Source organism: Temnothorax nylanderi, unplaced genomic scaffold, assembly GCF_030848795.1.
Source record: "Temnothorax nylanderi isolate EJ_2023f unplaced genomic scaffold, tnyl_v1.0 TNYL_tig0033_pilon, whole genome shotgun sequence".
Lineage (NCBI taxonomy): Eukaryota > Metazoa > Arthropoda > Insecta > Hymenoptera > Formicidae > Temnothorax > Temnothorax nylanderi.
In genome coordinates, this window is record NW_027249095.1 from 551,245 (window position 1) to 569,196 (window position 17,952).

At 44.4% G+C, this 17,952-nt stretch overlaps 1 protein-coding gene across 1 annotated transcript in view; it reads right to left on the reverse strand.

Annotated features, from left to right (window-relative positions):
• Positions 1 to 14,775, reverse strand: part of LOC139770809 (homeobox protein Nkx-2.4) — a 32,884-nt gene extending 18,109 nt beyond the window's left edge. The window contains exons 1-2 of the mRNA XM_071703029.1: positions 12,520 to 14,775; positions 6,961 to 7,259 (exon numbers count right to left, since the gene is read on the reverse strand). Coding sequence (XP_071559130.1) covers positions 6,961 to 7,259; positions 12,520 to 13,282 — 1,062 coding nt within the window. The 5' untranslated portion in view covers positions 13,283 to 14,775. The remainder of the gene's footprint in view (positions 1 to 6,960; positions 7,260 to 12,519) is intronic.
• Positions 14,776 to 17,952: the final 3,177 nt, after the last annotated feature.

Consider the following 17,952-nt stretch of genomic DNA (forward strand, 5'->3'; position numbering starts at 1 on the left):
GCAACTTTGCTGAAATCGGAACGACAATTAGTGAATCTTTAGATCGACACGACGTGCGGCGGACGTCCCGTGATCTCGACACCGATTATCGTGTATGTCGTACGATTCGCGCGCGTATACCGTGCTCCGCTGTACCTAAACTCGCCCGAGTAAATCCAGAGGCTGCGCTCTGTGAAAGATCCGACGATGAAAACGGGACGGGCGGCGAGCGGACGCGCGGCGAATTGTTATTTCAAGAGAACTGCCGTCCGTCAGTTCGTTTGTCCATCGCTCCCGCCGCGATGCGATGTGTAAACAGGGAAAGTTAAACAAGATAGGGATATATAACTGGTGTGTACGTAAGAACACGGTGCGCAGGCATGAAATTCAAGGCTAACAATGTCGACCTCGAACGACAAGCGCTTCTGATGTGTGAATTTTGTCCATTGAGTCCTAGCACGTCTTGCTGCATCGAAAAGAGTTTGACGCACTGTTCCCGTGAAATCAATCTTATTTTAAAGCGTGAGACTTCGCAGACTTTTTTTATATGAAATAAAAAATTCGCTTATTTTTACTCCAGCAAATTTGTTAACGAAGAGCTAAATAGAACAAGCTGTGGTACGATTTAATGTATGAAATTCTGATAATTGTCAATGGAAATGTCATCTGCGGAATTTGGTTTTTAATCGTGAGAGAGATTAAATCACGAAGAAGCAGTAACTGCTATCCTCAGGTAACATCTCTCAGGTGAAACGTCGGCCTATATTTATCTTTGAAAGGCATGCCCCTTGCGAAAAGGGCCACAGGGGTCCGGCAAAAATTTACTTTGCCGCGAGAGACTTTAACTTCCGATTAACTTGCAGAGTTTACTCTTGTTCAGACAGGATGAAACGCTTGGCATCCGAACGATTTGGTTTTCTTCGGACCCTGTCAACATTGCCTTTTCAAACTAATTTGTGAAAACAAACCTATATAATCCGCTTAGGATCTTAATTTCCAAGATGCCGCATGTAGAATTACATTGCTTTATTTGTTGATTTTCTTTTGCTGCCAATATTGTGTATTATAACAAACATCATATATAACGATTTTTTAACACGACTTTCCAGTAAGAAAATTAACGTAATAAATTTCACAGTCAGAGAGGTCATCAAGCTTGACTTATATTTCAGTGAAACATTTTAAAATAATTTTGTAGGGTTTTTAATTTAATTTTTGAAGTATATCTCGTTGTGTTTGATCGTTATTGTTACTTTGTTACGAAAACAAAAACAACGTGATGCGTGAACTTTAGACGATACAGCTTGTATGAGTCTCCACCAACTATGCAAAATTTCAAAGTGTTGTTTTCGAACTGTTACATAAAGTAGAACTCGGTATCTCCTTACACGTAGGACAAATGTACGAGAGGGTCAAACGTAATTCGAGCTTCTTTTCGCTCGTTCCACTTTACGAGTCAGACCCCACTCAGCACCATCCTCTCTCTCTCTCTCTCTCTCTCTCTCTCTCTCTCTCTTTCACTCTCACTCACTCGTTGTAACGATCTCTCCTATCCAGGTAACGCGTGTCGCCGTTTGACATTAGTTGGCCCATTAAATGCCGATAAATCTGGTGGGTGGCACGCGAAGTTGAGGGGAGGCGCGATTATATCGCGCGTGTGCTACAAACACGTCGACACGCGTTCGGGAGGCATCGAGTATCTGTTAGCCTCTGCTCGAACAGAGTCAAGCCCGTAGGTAGGTAGGCGGCCAGGACGAGGTCGAGAGAGAGAGAGAGAGAGAGAGAGAGAGAGAGGTAGGGAGAGGAGGCGGATAGAGTGGACGATTGATCAAGTTAGCGTAACGTCATTACGTCGCGAGTACATCGGGGGTTGACGCAAAACGACGGCCACCTCCTGCCCCTCGCTAGGTACAACAGCCTCCTCGGGCAATTTGACTCGACACCAACCTTCGCCCGGATTATCCGGTTGGTGGCCTATACAGCCTCGGGCCGGCGCGGGTGATTCTCTCGGTTGGGGTTCGTTACGGACGTGGCACAAACGAGCCGTACGCTCCCGGCACCCGCCGTACATATACATTTTTCTTTAGACGGACCTTGTGCATTCGCGATAAAACAGCGATATCGATACCGCGCGACGCCGCAAATTCGAACGAAGTCTCGGTGGAATGAGTAACGAAAGAAAAAAAAGCTAGGATAAGGTTTCTCATTCATGAATAAAAATGATACTTTATTGGAATGTAAAGGCGCTCGCTCGCATATATTGTGAATAAATATCGCACAAATGAATAGAATTTTCTTCGGATTAAATCGATTCGGATAACCATCGCGTCATTCAGCTAGTAATATCTGTTTAATGAGAGCGTTATGTCCGTCGATAACAGGGACTCGTGGGTTCGCTTCGATGGAGGATTAAACGCGTGCGAATGTCTGCGTGCAAAAGAGCTCTGCGCCGCACGACGATGAACCTGGCGCGAATACCGGGGATCAACTAACGTCAAATTATGATTAGGGCTGTTAATTGTCCCGTGTTGACCCTGCTGAGTGGTAGCCCGAGGACAAACACGATTCCGCCTCCCTTTTGTTGTTTTAACTCAATACCGTCGGCCGGAGATGACTTACCGATTACCTAGCGTGATGTCTGGAAAACCAGGGGTCTTCCAGCCCCCAAATAGAAATGACTTTCTGGTTACCGCGAAGCGATGCGTGGAGTAATTGCGTGCGGCCGGAAAGGCGCGACGGTATACGTGATTTTATTTTGCTTTATCTTATCCTATCCTATTTTTTATTCGCGAATAAATGGGAAAGTGATCAATTTTATCCTAGTTTGCATAGATCTAAATAGGAACATAAAATTGTAAGATATCTAAGCCTTGAGATCCCTGAAAAAAGCTTAATCCTTAAAAAATCTTTCGATCATCAAGAAATATTTAACTTTAAATTGTCCAAAGATTTCATACGTAAAAAAATATTTTAAGTCACTGTAATTACTCGGAAAAGAACGAAGCGAAGAAACGCTAAAATCTCTATCGACGCATGTAGATCGTGCTTTTTCCTTAGCTTGGGCTTTTAATTTTAGCATCTTTTCAGAATCGGCAGATGAGGGGATTGATGCGATAAACCGGAGAGCATCCCTGTTAAGGGATGTCGATATTTGCAGTCCGAATATATGCACCCTCGGCGCGCGAGTGCCGCGAATGCATTACAAAGAACTGTAGCTCGCGCTACAGGACGGAGCACAAAAAATCGTTTCCGTTCGACTTAACAAATTGACAATCTTGCTTCGTAAACATATTAATATCTACCAATAAATATTTTAACGTTAAACATAATGCCGATTTTGCGAAAAGAAAAACTTGGACTCAAAATTTCAAGTAAAATAATATTTGAATGAAACAGAAATTAGCGTTCTATGTTACATTTCTTTTGGGAAAAACAAACAGTTTAAATGTAAATATAAAAAGATGTAAGTGTAAAAGATAAAAGAAGAAGAATGAAAATGTAATAAATTGTCGAAAGCAGGGCTCAATAACTTTTGCGTTAATCTGTAGATGCGGCGTCGGGGCAACTCGCATGCATCCCTAGGCTGATATCTTCTGCATAAACGACATAGAAGTGCAGAAAGAAGTGTAATTATGACGGCATTCTGTCCGTCTGTAGATATCGCGGCGCAACGCGGACTGCAAAAGCCAGCGACATATTCATGTGTGCGTTATGCGAGGGTGCTGGGAGTGCACTTGAGAGACGCGAGCACGCGTTGCAGGACGTTCGATTAACCGCATTGCATTTGACAACCAAGAAATCGCCAATCTGTGTATAGTTCAAGACGTGTCAAATTCTTGAATTTTCAATTACTCATAAAGTAATTGATGTGCTTAAAAATTTCATTTTCCGTCGGTTATAGAAATCTGCGCGTCGAAGAAATTTCTTATAATGGTGGAATTCTTCGTATAAATCTTTATATCTTTTTGACGAGAATATTTCGTCAATAAAAGAGAAAAAGAAGAGAAAGGAAGGGATATAGATATATATATATAGTGTTTTAATATTAGCGAACTTATCTAAATTAAGTCTCAAAATAAATCCTTAAAGAAAAGTCGACTCGAAAGCTAAAGAATCTGTGGGTGAGATATACACGATAGGATTTCGATGTATTTTAGAAAATTAGAAATGAAGATATATCGAGTATATTCCGAACAGGATTTAAGGGGATTAATGCCAATGTTAAGGGCGAACATCCGTGAGTTAATGGCGCCGTTTCCCCCGTTATCGTGTCAAAGAACCACGCCGGTGCGGTAGCACAGTCGTGCCGTTGCGCTGTCGATCGTTTCGTCTCTCGTCTGTGCCGATAGATCTCGAAAACAGCGGTAGCGACGTGTTTGCACGGCATTGAGCTCGCCCTCTGCTCTACGGGATTCGATCCCTCTCCCGACGCGCACGCCATGGGGTTGCCGACCGCAGTGCAGGGGGATGAGACCGGGGCGAGGAGGCGATGACTCGGTGGTACGCAAACCCATTATTATGATTATTATTCGTGTAGCTGAATCGCGCGCGCAACCGCGATCTTCTTGCCTTCTCTCTCTTTCTCTCTCTCTCTGTCCCTCCTCTCTCGCCGATCTCTCATTCTCTTATCCGACATTATTCTACGATTCAACATTCCTTGCGCTGTTCGTACCTACATTGCCTTCGTAGTCGAAGACACTTCCGGCAATCGCACCTACATATTTTAGTAATACTTCTATAGTTACTTCCACTATTTTTGTAAATAGTTCACGATGCATGTTATTGATGTATCGTGTAGCAACGAAAACGCAATTTTAACAACGATTGTTTCGCGGATAACAAAGATTTGATATCACCGACAGGTTTTCGCGGACGGCCCAATAGATCGAAACTTTTCGGAAAAGCGGAGGGAAAATGAAGAGGTGGGATAAAAGCTACGATAGGCGGATCAAGGGGGAGGGCGGGGAGGGGGGAGAGTGTAATTTGCCTCTAATGCGACACTCGACGTAGCAGCTGGCTCCACTGGCCCTCTGCTTTTCCATTCGCCACTCGGCCGCAACCGGCAACAGTAGCGATAATAATAACAATACTGGTAACAATGCCCAGGAGTGGCTAGGCATTGTAACACCGCACCGCGCGAAGGAGGGGAGGGGGGAGACCGGGTACTTGGAGTAACAATGCGAGCGCAAAATGGAGGGACCCATCTGCGTGTGCCCCGTGCCAAGGGGACAAGGGGGAAGGAGGACGCGCTCCGGAGGGAACGGGACGAGAGAGAGAGAGAGAGAGAGACGCCAGCGAGATAAATGCAATTCGTCGTCACGCGCTCCGATGCCGTCGCCATTTTTTTGCTGGTTGCATCCGCGATAAGAGATTTCCTTTCGAGATGACGAGCAGCCGATTCGTCCGTGATTCCGCGATTTGGCGAGTGCGCTAACATCGCGCGATGAATACGAGCGATTTGAGGCGCGATTGTCGAGAAACGTTGGCGGACAGTAAGGCACGGAGAATAGCTGCTAAATGTGCGGAGCATTGCATTTACATTTTACAAAATATTTATAAGTTATCCGTGTGATCTCTAAAATGTATGCGAAACCACGTAATTTGTATTTTACAAAACGTTACGCGACGCACGACGAAAGATAGAGATATGCACATATGCAGGGAGAAACGTAAATCGTTCGCAATTTCCTTCCCTCCCCTGATCCCGCAATCACTACAATCTACTATGAAACTCGTCGAAACTTATGCACCGATTGTGCCCGTTCGCCCTGGGCGCGCATGAAAATCCCGGCTGATTGCAATCAGGCCTCTTTGCCGACTTCCGTGCTTGACACGGAATCGACTCGTCACCATCGCTCGAAGGGCTTCGCACAGGCGCTCGACTCTTCCGGTTTAAGGAAGCGCTACGTTTCCACTTTGAGAAATCTCTCGCTCGTCATATGCAAAGCTTCTGTTTTAGACCTGACTACCGCTAACTATAGGCATTTTTATTTCGCCTATTCCTTTGCCGTAAACAGTTACGAATGTCCGAACATGACGCGTTCTTTTCGAGGATGCTTATGGAAAAAGCATGTAAACGTTTGCTCTTTTGCAGTCCAAACTATTTCTCGCGAATGAGCGAAGATCAAATATTTTGTTCTCAATTTCCTTTAATTATTTTATTTTATTTCTATGTTGATCTAACACGAATAAAGTAATTTTTATTAAATAATTTATTTATAGAGGAATTTATGGAGGTCCCAAAAATATAATTTGTTAATTATAATCGCGTATGGGTTCATATGCGCTTGAAGAATTATGCGATAAACTATTGCAATGTATATCTTGTCAAGTCCAATTCGACGTAGGACCGCAAAAGATATTTAAGATATTTATGGCGCTTAGCGTAAGTTAAGTTATACATCGATAACTTAACGTCCCCGTGGAGCGTCGCGTTACAAACGTCGCGCGATGACAAACGGTACAATTCGACGCGCTTGTTTTCAAAGGGCTGATAAGTGAATTGAACCAGACGGAGAGACGAACGGTAGACGGAACGATAGACCGAACGAGGGGGAGACCCTGCGCTACGTGCGTGAACGCAGGATGCGGCCAATGAGCCACGTAACAATTATTTATTGTTGCCAGACCGCTGTGCCGCATCTCGAGCCGGCCAGACCTGTCTGCGTCCAATGAAAATGAATACGCTCGTTAAAATCGCGGCGTATGCCGGAACTAGCTATATCTTATCCGCTCGTTAAAGCGACAAACTATACCGTGGATATCTTCGTCAAGATTCATAATAAAAACACTTGCGCGAAGCATCTTACCGGACGAGTTTGCCCTGGCGATTAATTCGGCGGGCCGAATATCGGATAAACGAACCGATTGCTTGGCAGTCCGTTTATACCTTTTGCATAACGTGGGTTGATCCGCGGTTAAAAGGGACATCCAGCGATTCCGCGGGACGCCCGGAATACGAGTAACAAGTAATCAACATACCTGCGTGGGCGTTAGATGAATTAAGGACGCCAGATGCTCCCGTTCGGGCGCGCTGAGGTACTTTTGCTGCTTGAATCGCCTTTCGAGCTCGTAGACCTGGGCCTGGGTGAAGAGCACGCGTCTCTTCCGTCTCTGCGCGAGGGGGAATTGCATCGCGCCGACGCCCATGCCGACGCCGACTCCGACGCCGACGCCCACCCCCATTCCCGACGACTTGGTCATTTCGCCCATCGACTGGCCCACCGAGCAACCGGCCATGTTGGTCCCGCCGGCCGCCGCGGCGCCCATCAGCCGCGAGACTGCAAAACATATTGAAGAAACCGGGAATGATACTTTGCGAGCGTTCTCTTTCCGCATGCAACTTCTTTATGAAAACTTACGGCCTATATAGCTTAGCGACGAGAGATATATCGGTTTCAATGTGGAAACAAGTTTTCCTTGTTTCCACATTCTGATTCTGATATCGTTTCGACTTTTTTTTTTACATTATCCGTTGCGAATAGTTTTAGATTTAATATATTCACGGTCTATATATATAATGTATACGAAGTATTTGTGGTACCCTTTCGTGTTAGACATACACAGTAAAAAATTTTGTGTCAATGGAAGTCCACTCTCAATTTTGTGTTAAAATAACTCATTCATCGTGTTATTTTTGACATTTAGAAATGTTATATCGACATTTATAACATTTCTAAATGTCAAAAATAACACGATGAATGAGTTATTTTAACACAAAATTGAGAGTGGACTTCCATTGACACAAAATTTTTTACTGTGTAGCGACGAGATTTAAATAATTGAGAATTAAGTAAAAAAAATTGTTACCAACGGCTTCGATGTAGTGACAGAGATTATAATAATTATGACATATTCATATTTTCATAAGTATACGTCTAAGGCGTGTATGGTTGAACGATTCCCTCTAAATTTGAGCTACCGAGGGCTACCCAGACGAGCGAGCGAGCGAGCGAGCGAGCGGTCGTCTATCCCTTGTCAGTTGGAGGCTGTCAAAAATGAACGCGCTTGGGCGCGGACAAAGGGAACGATTTAGGCGCTGCGAAGTGCTACGTCACCGCGAGAGCACGGGAGGTCCCGAGATGAAGTCCCGAAATTATTATGCCTCTGAGAACCGTATTCTCGAGCCGTCAGTGAAGTCGAGGGCGAGAAAGAAATACCACTTGAGCGCAGGAACAAACACCGTCAAATTTGTTTACCCCGGCGCGCCCGCGTACGGGAGAAATCGGTGGAGCCCGCAGCTCAAATCCGGAGCGCGCACCGAGCACCGAGCACCGAGCGAGAGAGAGTCGATCGTCGTTATTTTCGCCGCCGGCGGAAGAAGGCGGCGCATATTTTCGTCGGGGGCTCCTCTCATTACGCGGATATCCGGAGCGCTTGTATACTCGATAGCCTATATTTCGATAGCCGATTCGAACACCGGACGAATTCGCGGCTCCGTCTCACCTCCCATCTGGATTGTTGCACTGTGATCACGAGATCACCTGTGTTCGAATTAATCAAACCTAACTCGCGCTTGCCTATTGCGACATGTTCCATCCACAAATTTTCTCAAAACTCACGATCTCTTGAAATCAACTTAACAACTCTTTCTATATAAATTCATAGGAGAGCTCTTTCCGTAATTAATTTACATTGCGCAACTCCGAAAAAAGCCTCTCTCAGGTGTTGATACGCGATTATCTCGCGTTAATATTAATTGGTGCCGCGAGGAATTTCTCGTAAATCACATCAGTGATGTAAATTATTATGTTTCTCGTATACGACGCTATCCCTTTTTTAAGTCGCTCGTCAGCAGTCATCGAGAACAATGCGTACGGGTAGGACTGACGGGACGGGATGTTTCGATGTAACTTCTGCCAATACACGAAGGCAGATCCCGATGATGGGCGAACAACGCGCGTGCAGGAACTCGTTAAGTAAATTGACGTTTTCTTCAACGTCTACCTGACCACCGGCGTTGCACTCTGCCTCACGTCGAACACATCCCCGTATTTCGAAACGTAATTATGCGGCATAGCGACCGACGGGGAGAGAGGAGGGGGAGGGAAACCCTCCTCCGCCTCGGCTCTTCACCTTCCAATTAGGTGACAAAAGCCCAAAGATTTCTCGCTCCGAATCACAGACGCCTTCGCGTACCGCCCACAGTGTGAAAGTCGTCCAATCCAGCGGGATAAAAATATCTCTGTCTGACGGCATGTAGATTTAGGCGTAACATTTAATGTCACGCGTCGATTCTATAATTTTGCTCATTACGTAATTTCGCGCGTCACTTTAATCTTACTTGAATTAGATCTCATTTAGAACGTTAAATCATATGTTACAGGATCTGTGTAACTATTAAATTTGCTACAGAATTCTATTCACCATCTCGTTCCACGTAATGCAGAGGTAAATTATAAATGAAATTGATTGTTGAATAACGCAATGTTTTTCTATTAAATATGTGGTTAGAAAATAACTTGATTAGAATCAATAGAGATTAAAATTCGTAATTAATCTTAAATATTTAATAAGGAAAGATTAGAACGAAAATAATAAGTATTCAGAACAAAATTGATAGTTTATCATCGTCATAATAATAGGGAGTTAACTAAAGCGAATGAGTTAGATATAAAAAAAATATGTATAAAAAGAGAAAGGATACAATAGAACAATACAAAAGAAATAATAAATCTTGCCGAGTTTAGAGTGCAATAAAAACTTAAATTTTTCAAGTGCGAGGAATTTTTAAAATAATTTTGGCACAAAATAACATACAACTTCTGGTTTATAATTTTAGATCAATATATGCATAATTATGCATTTTCCTCAACAATATATTATTTCTATCAAATGATCCATTTTAATCACGCCGCGGTTTGATTATATTACACAAGATTAATAATAAAAGAATGGAGTCTCGCGTTGTCGTTAGTCCACAACACGGTGCTGCATACACGATATATGCAAATATCGTAAAAAGTTACTCGTAAAAAGAAATTCGTTCAAATAACGCTCACGTAGCGATGAGGGCAGACGCTTTTAATAGACCATTATTAAAATGCAAATCACGAACGATAGCACAATCGATGGTGCAATATATCATCAAAAGACGTCAGACTGCGAATAGCGCAGTGATATTAAAATGCTATCGAAGAGCAAGAGATTATAATGAACAGATTCTCCTTGATCTGAAAATTTATTTTTGATAGCACCAGCAAACAGTATGATGTGTATGTAAATTTACAGCTGTCTCTTCATAAAATTATAAAGAAATGCTACGAAAGGATATATCCAATTCAACATTATACATTACTGATTTTTGGCAAAAGTTCTTTCGCGATTTACCCAGCCGTTTCGCGCAACGCGTAATCTACATAATGTTGCCGCATAATCGCCAGTTCCAGAAGACGCGAAACGCATCGAGGAACGACTAGTTTTGCAGGGCTTTCCCTGCGCTCTGTTTATTTTGCAAGGGGCGACGAGATAAGTCCCGCGAAATCGAATTCGTATGGCGCGGACGGGGCATCCGCGCCTCGTCTCGAGGCCTTTAACTCGAGGACCAGTCCCTCTTATTTGTTTAACTAAAATCCTCAGCGCCGTCCACTAGTCGCGCTTTCTCGAATTCTGGATCGATACGAGCGACGAGCGAGATCGGCTCGCTAAAGTGGCGCGTGCGATGGACGAAAATCCACACAGAGGAGGAGACGAGCGCCTTGTTGACACAAGTCGCATGAAAGATGCGCGCATTGTTGGTCGACGGTGGTATGCGCGACGTTCCTTTTGTGGACACTGAAACGCGAAACTTATGCGGCGCCCTGGACATCCAAATGGATCTTCCACCGAAGTGTCAAAGCTCCTACACTTCCCGAAGACGCTTTTACGCCAATCCTTTTAAACTGTTCCACTCGAAGAATATCGCTGACTGCAAATCGCAGACCACTCTACCCGCATTTGTTTACTTCACGGACGATTAAACTTAAAAGTCTTGTTTCAAAATACAAAAATAGATTTAGAATCCCTCTTCTTTGTTGTAGTACCTATCTAGAAAGTCAAACGAGACTTGAGGAAGATCAACTCGAGGAAACCGATTTGTATCCCCATTTTGTACGAAGCTGTATCATTGCAATCCTTTCCAATCCAGCTCCTATCCTGACAATTTGTTAGCTTATTTGTAGAAAGTCCGTACACACGCTTTTGGAGATAAAAATAAAATTCTTCTCTTCCGTAGAACACTTGGAAACGGTTGTAAACTGAGAAATGCCCACGGGTTCTCTTCTTACCAATTAACGATGGCGCATTTTCGTCAACTTTGTAACGCGAGACCGACACTCTCCTCGTCGATCCCTAAATGGAGCTGAGATATCCATGGTCTTGTCGTTACAAGCCCGATAAAAGCCTGACGGACGTGACTCTTGGAAGGCGGAAGGAATAGCTCGTTGTGAGATAGGATTTTTATCCGAGTACAACATACACGTACAACATACAGCGTTCTCTCTTTCCCTTTCTCTCGACCGGCAGTCGCTTCGGTGCCGCGCTTCCGGCATTTATACACAAAACGCGAAACACAAGGATTTTGATGAATATCTGATAACGTTAAACTCTCTCGCGCGCGTGATTCCTCGACGTCCCTACAGATTTCACTCGCTGATTTTTCTATCGGTGATTAAATAACAGGTGTAGATCGTGCGTCCGATGTCGGCATTTTCATGCTAACGATCATCGTCGGCGAGAACACGTCTTTGAAAGTGTGAGCGTCATATTCTATGAGACTACGCCGAGCCTCTCTGATAAATACAGACCCCTCGAAACTCATTTAACAGGCTGACAGAATGACTGTTTGCATTCGATAACTCGGTAACGTTTAGCGGACAGACTAACTGTCCGAGACGTAATTCATCGAACCACAGTCGCTGAATTAATCAATATGTAGACGAAGTCCGCGGAGGCTTTTTGCTCGTCCGACGAGCATGTAAATGTATGTGGATATACCTGACAAAATATTCCCTCCATTAGCGCGAGCGTGAAGTCGTTCCTCTCAAATTTCGATGAAAATGATTTTTATGCTTATCTACCACGACTGACGTAATTGCACTTTTCCACGTCTGTAAAGGCCGCACGGTGGTACTTAACAAGGACTTTGCGAATAAAACCGTGACAAAGCAAAATGGGAAGGAAATAATCCTTTAGAAAATATTTTGTAGGATATAATAGCAGTTCTATAGAAAATTAATCAAATTAACGAAACACGAAAATTTGCTCATTAATTATTATCGACAATTCGTATTAACTCTTTTTTATTCAATACGCGAATACAATATGACATATTTTTCACATCTTCTCTTGCAATCTCTTTCACGAAATTGCTAATATATATATATATATATATATATATATATATATATATATATACATATATATATGTATAATATAATTTACCGCATTGAGAGATACCACAATTTAGCTAAAGTTTCTTTCAGGTTTCGTTTGTTTTCGGCAGAATCGCGCATTCGGGTCTTTCTCATTTGATTTTCTTTGAATAAAAGACAAGCTACTCACTGGCAAATCGCGGATCATTGGTGGCTGGTGGCGCCGGTGCGTACCACGGATGATGGTGCGACGAAACCGCGTGGGACCTCATGGGGTCCGTGGCTGTGGCCGTGGCGCCCACGCCGGGCCCGGCGTGATGGTACGGCGACAATTCCGCGGCGCAATATTGATATTGCGACGTGAGCTGCATAGTCGCGTAAGGATTACCCATGGCACTCATGCCTCCGCCGGCACTACCGCCGCCGCCACCGGGGGCGGCCCCGTTGGCAACGGAAACCGGTCCGGGGGTGCTGCCGCCGGGCGTCGAACCGCCGTGGAGCGGCGGACTGCCGCTGCTCGCGCTCGAGCTACCGGTGTTACCACCCACCCGTGCACCGCATGCGTTCCCGTAAGGCGAACCCTGGGAATGCGTAACGACGCCGACACCAACACCGACGGCGGCGGCAGCGGCGGCGAGCTCGAGCTTCCGGTAGGACTCCTCGATCGGCGACAGAATATCGGTGACGCTGAAGGGCGTAGTGTGGGCACCGCCAGCAGCCTGCACGTGAGACGAGTGCTGCTTGGGCGACAGGCTCATCGCCAGGTCGATGCCATTGAGGTCAGACAGCAGGCCGGCCTGCTCCAGCGATTGCTGATGCTGCTGCTGCTGCTGTTGTTGTTGTTGTTGCTGCTGCTGCTGTTGCTGTTGCTGTTGCTGATGATAAGTCGTGGCGTTGCCATTACCGCCTTGATTGCCGCCGCCGTTTCCGCCGCCGCCGCTGCCACCGCTCATCTCGGCGAGCCCGACGCCGTCGAAGTACTTGAAGCTCGCGCTTCGCGGAATGATGAGGCCGGCGCTAGCCGTAACAACGGCGCATTATGACGTTACCTGCTCCCTTTCTCTCTCTCTCTTGCCCTTTCTCGTCTAGCTCGTGCCGATCGCCGAGATCGCGCCGCCAACGTGTTCCTCGACACGACACCGTCGTACCCCTAAGGGGTCACGAAATCCGAATGTCCCGAATCTTCGCCGTGGAGTTTCGAAAGTACTTGAACCGTCACTTGAACTCGATCGCTCACTCGAGACCGAAAATCAGTACACACGGGTTAGTTAATCTCACAATGCCACAAGTCACTCCCGTACGTCGACGCGCTCACTTATTACTACGATGGATCACGGACGCACAATAAAAAAAAATAATAATTCCGTTTTCACCAACACCGGGGCCGTTTGACCCCGAAATCAATGTAGAGCCCGCAGTCATTCACCGCGAGCCGGTGTTCGTCCCCTTTTCTCTTTCCGTGATCTCGATCACGTTTAAACGCACGCATAGCTCTTGCAATCGCGAGAACAAATTTCCACACCCGCGAGATGCCGCGGACACTGGTCGACTTTCTTCTCGGCGACTATCGAACCCGAGCTGCTTCGTCCTCACTGTATTTTACTTGACGTCGATGATGGACACTTTATCCATTTTCTCTCTCATATATTCGTCGTCCACCGCGTCGTTGCTTTCTGAATAATCTCCTCCGGAAACGGTCTCGCGCCGCAAGATTGACATTAAGGACGAAGGGACGCAGGGTCACGTGGCGCACGGCGAACTGTCACACATAACCGGAAAGAAATCGAGGCCGCGGTCGGCCGGCGGCCGACTCGGATGGCTCTCCCGGAATCGTCGGATCTCTCGACACCGTCGGGCGTGAGCGTACGTAAGCCGTTCGCGTCGTCGTTGCGTCTCGCTCCACGTAAATCCGAAACGGACGAGAAGGATACACGCGGTGACACGGCGACCCTGCACACGTGGTCGAGGATAGTGGCCGGCCAGAGCCGGCCGGCGGCCGACTGAAATCACACGGGGGTCTTCGAGTCCTTGGATTCCGCCGATAGAGAGACGATGGTAGATGTACCACTCTACGCTTCGCCTCCACCTTCGTCGAGGATACACTCTCCGTAGGAGAAGAGCCGCTCTATGGATGGATGGATGGATGGATGGCTGGCTGGGTGGCTGCCTGCCTGCCTGCCTGCCTGGCTGGCTGGCTTGCTGGGCTGGCTTGGCTGGCTGGCTGGATGGATGGATGAATGAATGGAGAGGACTTCTGTCGGGTACTCCTGGAGAGGTCCTCACGGCCGCTTAGACCCACTCGACCAGCGCTCGCCCGCTCGCGCTCGCTCGCTTGCTCGCTCGCCCGCCCGGGCACAGGCCCCACAGCCTCTCGCGGAGAACCCGTACGACGACACGATGAGTGGAGTGCCCACTACGGAGAAGTGCCTGCTACCAAGAGTCGTGATGAGATGTCCCCTTTTGCGTGTGAGAGAAGGGTTTCCATACGCCGCGGAGAGGAGCGGTGAGGTCCGCGACGAGGAGAAGTGGGATGCTGGAGATGCCGCCGTACGGTCATTGGACGAGCGCCGTCGTGCGGGCGGCGCGACCCTTCCGTCTCGTCGTTCATTGGGCCGCGTCGGTCCACGCCGCTACCGTCCCGGGGACGTGCCCACCGCGTCGGCCGACACGCCGTTGGTGCCATGCCCGAGCGTGCCGGAACGCGTCTGCCTATCGCGACGCTCGCGCGAGGCTGCGCCCGACATTGTGGCGGCCGCCACGGCCCCGCCACGCGCAATACCGTGCGATCGCCCGACTCCGGGCGGCCATCCGGCGCCGCCCCCACGGCGACAAAAGGGCGGGGAAAAACCGACGGCGGAAAAATGTTCGCGGGCACACGCGCCGAAATTCACGTCGGGGGCTCAGCGACCGACGGTACTTTTCGATATCTGCGTCGGCTGTCACGCATCGCTTCCAAGCGCATAAATCCGGACTCCCTCGGCGAGAGAAAGCCCCGAATTCCACGTCGCTACTAAGATCTCTCGCACGTTTCTTTCTTTTTTTTTTTTTTTTTTCCCCGGACGGAACGCGCGGTGGTTCCGTCGCCGTGGTCTCCTGTGGCTGCCGGCGCAAGCGTGGAAATCAGGCATTGCGTTCAGTGGTGTTAATCCGATGAATCTCTCTCACGCGGGTGATATATCGGCGAGATTCGCCTCCGTTTTCTTGTGCATCCGATAACGAATCCGATGCGTTAGTGCATGCTGGTGCGAACTACAAAGGCTGTTGTACACAAACTTATATAATTGCATTAAAAAAATATATTAAACGTTTTGATCAAGAAATTTTGACCAAGGAAACGTTTGGCAGATATCCTGCCAAATTACGTGATGTAAACTCGTGCTGAACACTTCTATACATATATCTTTTTGTGTCACTTTGTATATATGACAGCCTTCAGTGAACACACTAATGCGCACTGGTGCATCATATTCGTCATAAAAACGTCATCGGTAGTTTAACTTTCAAAGAAATCGCAGATGTGCAATTATTTTATGTAAAAAGGAAAGGGATATATATTTGGACACTGGGGCATATTTAAATAATTTAAGTATTGTGTGCCGCAATAAAAATATTCTCAAATATTCTTTGCGTTTTTCAAAAGTATAACGAGAGAAGAGTTACTTTTGACAAGTGCAAAAAATACCGGAAGCTTATTTTGACGGATGATATATTTAGATTGTTGAATTTGCTCCTTAAGTTTGAAATGTATTTATTCCCTTTTCCCCTGTAAATATCTGTCGCGAAATGCTTTGTCGGGCATAAAGTTAAATGATTTTAACTTTAATGTTAAAACTAACCAATCGATTATTTTAATCGTTAATTATTTCTTTAACGTCAGCCATCGTGTTATTGACCGCGGCACAATCATAAATTGTTTAATTAATTAAAAAAGAATTCTTGGAATTTAATATTGAAACAACCTATCGCTTACAATGAAAAATTGCGTGGGTGCTTCCATTATTTTTCTTTTACAGAGAAAAGAGAGAAGGAGAACAAATTTCATTGTACAATGGTCAATGAAATAAAATCGATATCGTTGTGTGATTATTCTTATTAAACTTTTTTATAGAATGAAATGAGACATCTAAAAAGGGTGTTCACTTCTCTTTGAAATCCTAAGAATATGTAAATATTTGTTGAAGATGATATTGTAAAGTTTGAAGAGAATGAACTGTATATAGTAACGCAATAAAAGAACATTCGTGTTATCGAGATACCGACATTATTGAAATTTTTTTAAATACTCAAGTGTATCGTTTTAATCACTTCTGAATTTTATGTAGGCACTTATAAAATGTAGGAGGAATCTTTAATTACCTCTTTAATTATTTCTTATATAGAACTTTTTCAAGATAACCAACAAATAAGATAGAAATGTATTATGATTGAGAAAAATTACTGAAACTTATTATTTTATAAGTTTATCATTAATATTTGACAGATATTATAAATTTTATTAAACTTTTAAATATATGTACGTTTTACATATATATTCTATGTATATAAATATATATATACCTATGTATAATATATTTTAATAGATAAAAAAGAAAAAAAAAGAAATAATTTTGATGAAATCATTTACGTATTAAAATACTTTATTTTGTAGATTTTACTTTTAATTGCAATAACGTTTTAAACAGTAATTTAATCAAGATAAAAATTAATGACACCGAGAATGTTGCAAATCCACATAAAAAAAACTATTGTTTAAATGTATAAAAATAAGAAATATTTTTGCAAATAAGAAATACTTTTTAACTTTATTTCAAGCTAAAGATCTTCATCATTTTATTCCAGATCTTCAATGTCTTCAACGTTTTGCAATTGTACCTATTTTTAATTCCTATTCCGTTTTTCTTTACCTTTTTATATTCTATTAATAAAGGGTCTTTTTTTAGAAGGATTTTTTTTTACAATGTACTACTCAAGCGATCTCGTACATCTAAAGAACATAAACACACATAAAAAACACCAAGGATAAAAGTTACTGCCGTCCTTCGAAAATATTCTTTCATCCTTCGAGACTTATTCAAATGGGTTTGCATAAAATTGCGCAGTACGTACCTACGCGCAGAAAAATCAATTAGTCATATGTCAATTAGTCATATGAAAAATGCAGCGACATGGCACTCTTTCCTTATATGTATACATAAGATTTCTCTATCCATATTACGCACGAGGTAAATTCCAGTTTGGAAGGAGAGATTTAAAATGGAGAATAGATTGTATCTCGAGACCTACGTCCATTTATATTTAATTTTTTTATTTATTTATATAAGCTACAAAAAATTATTAGCCTTAGGGTAGGTATAAGGTTTCGATCAAACTCCGATTAACTTATAAATAGCTTATTCTTATTTAAGCGACACTTACACTGTTTTGTTATTATGAATATAATTATTTGCTTTTTTGTTGTTTGATGACATGGAAAGAAAAATTAAATAATTATTATTATCGTCGTCTAATCTATTAGATTAGAGACCAATATAAAAAATTTCCTTTGGACAGTTTAGACAATTCTGCCAGTTGAATTAATCGCCGATCAATTTGTCGCGACACCTATACCGTTTTGTTATTGCGA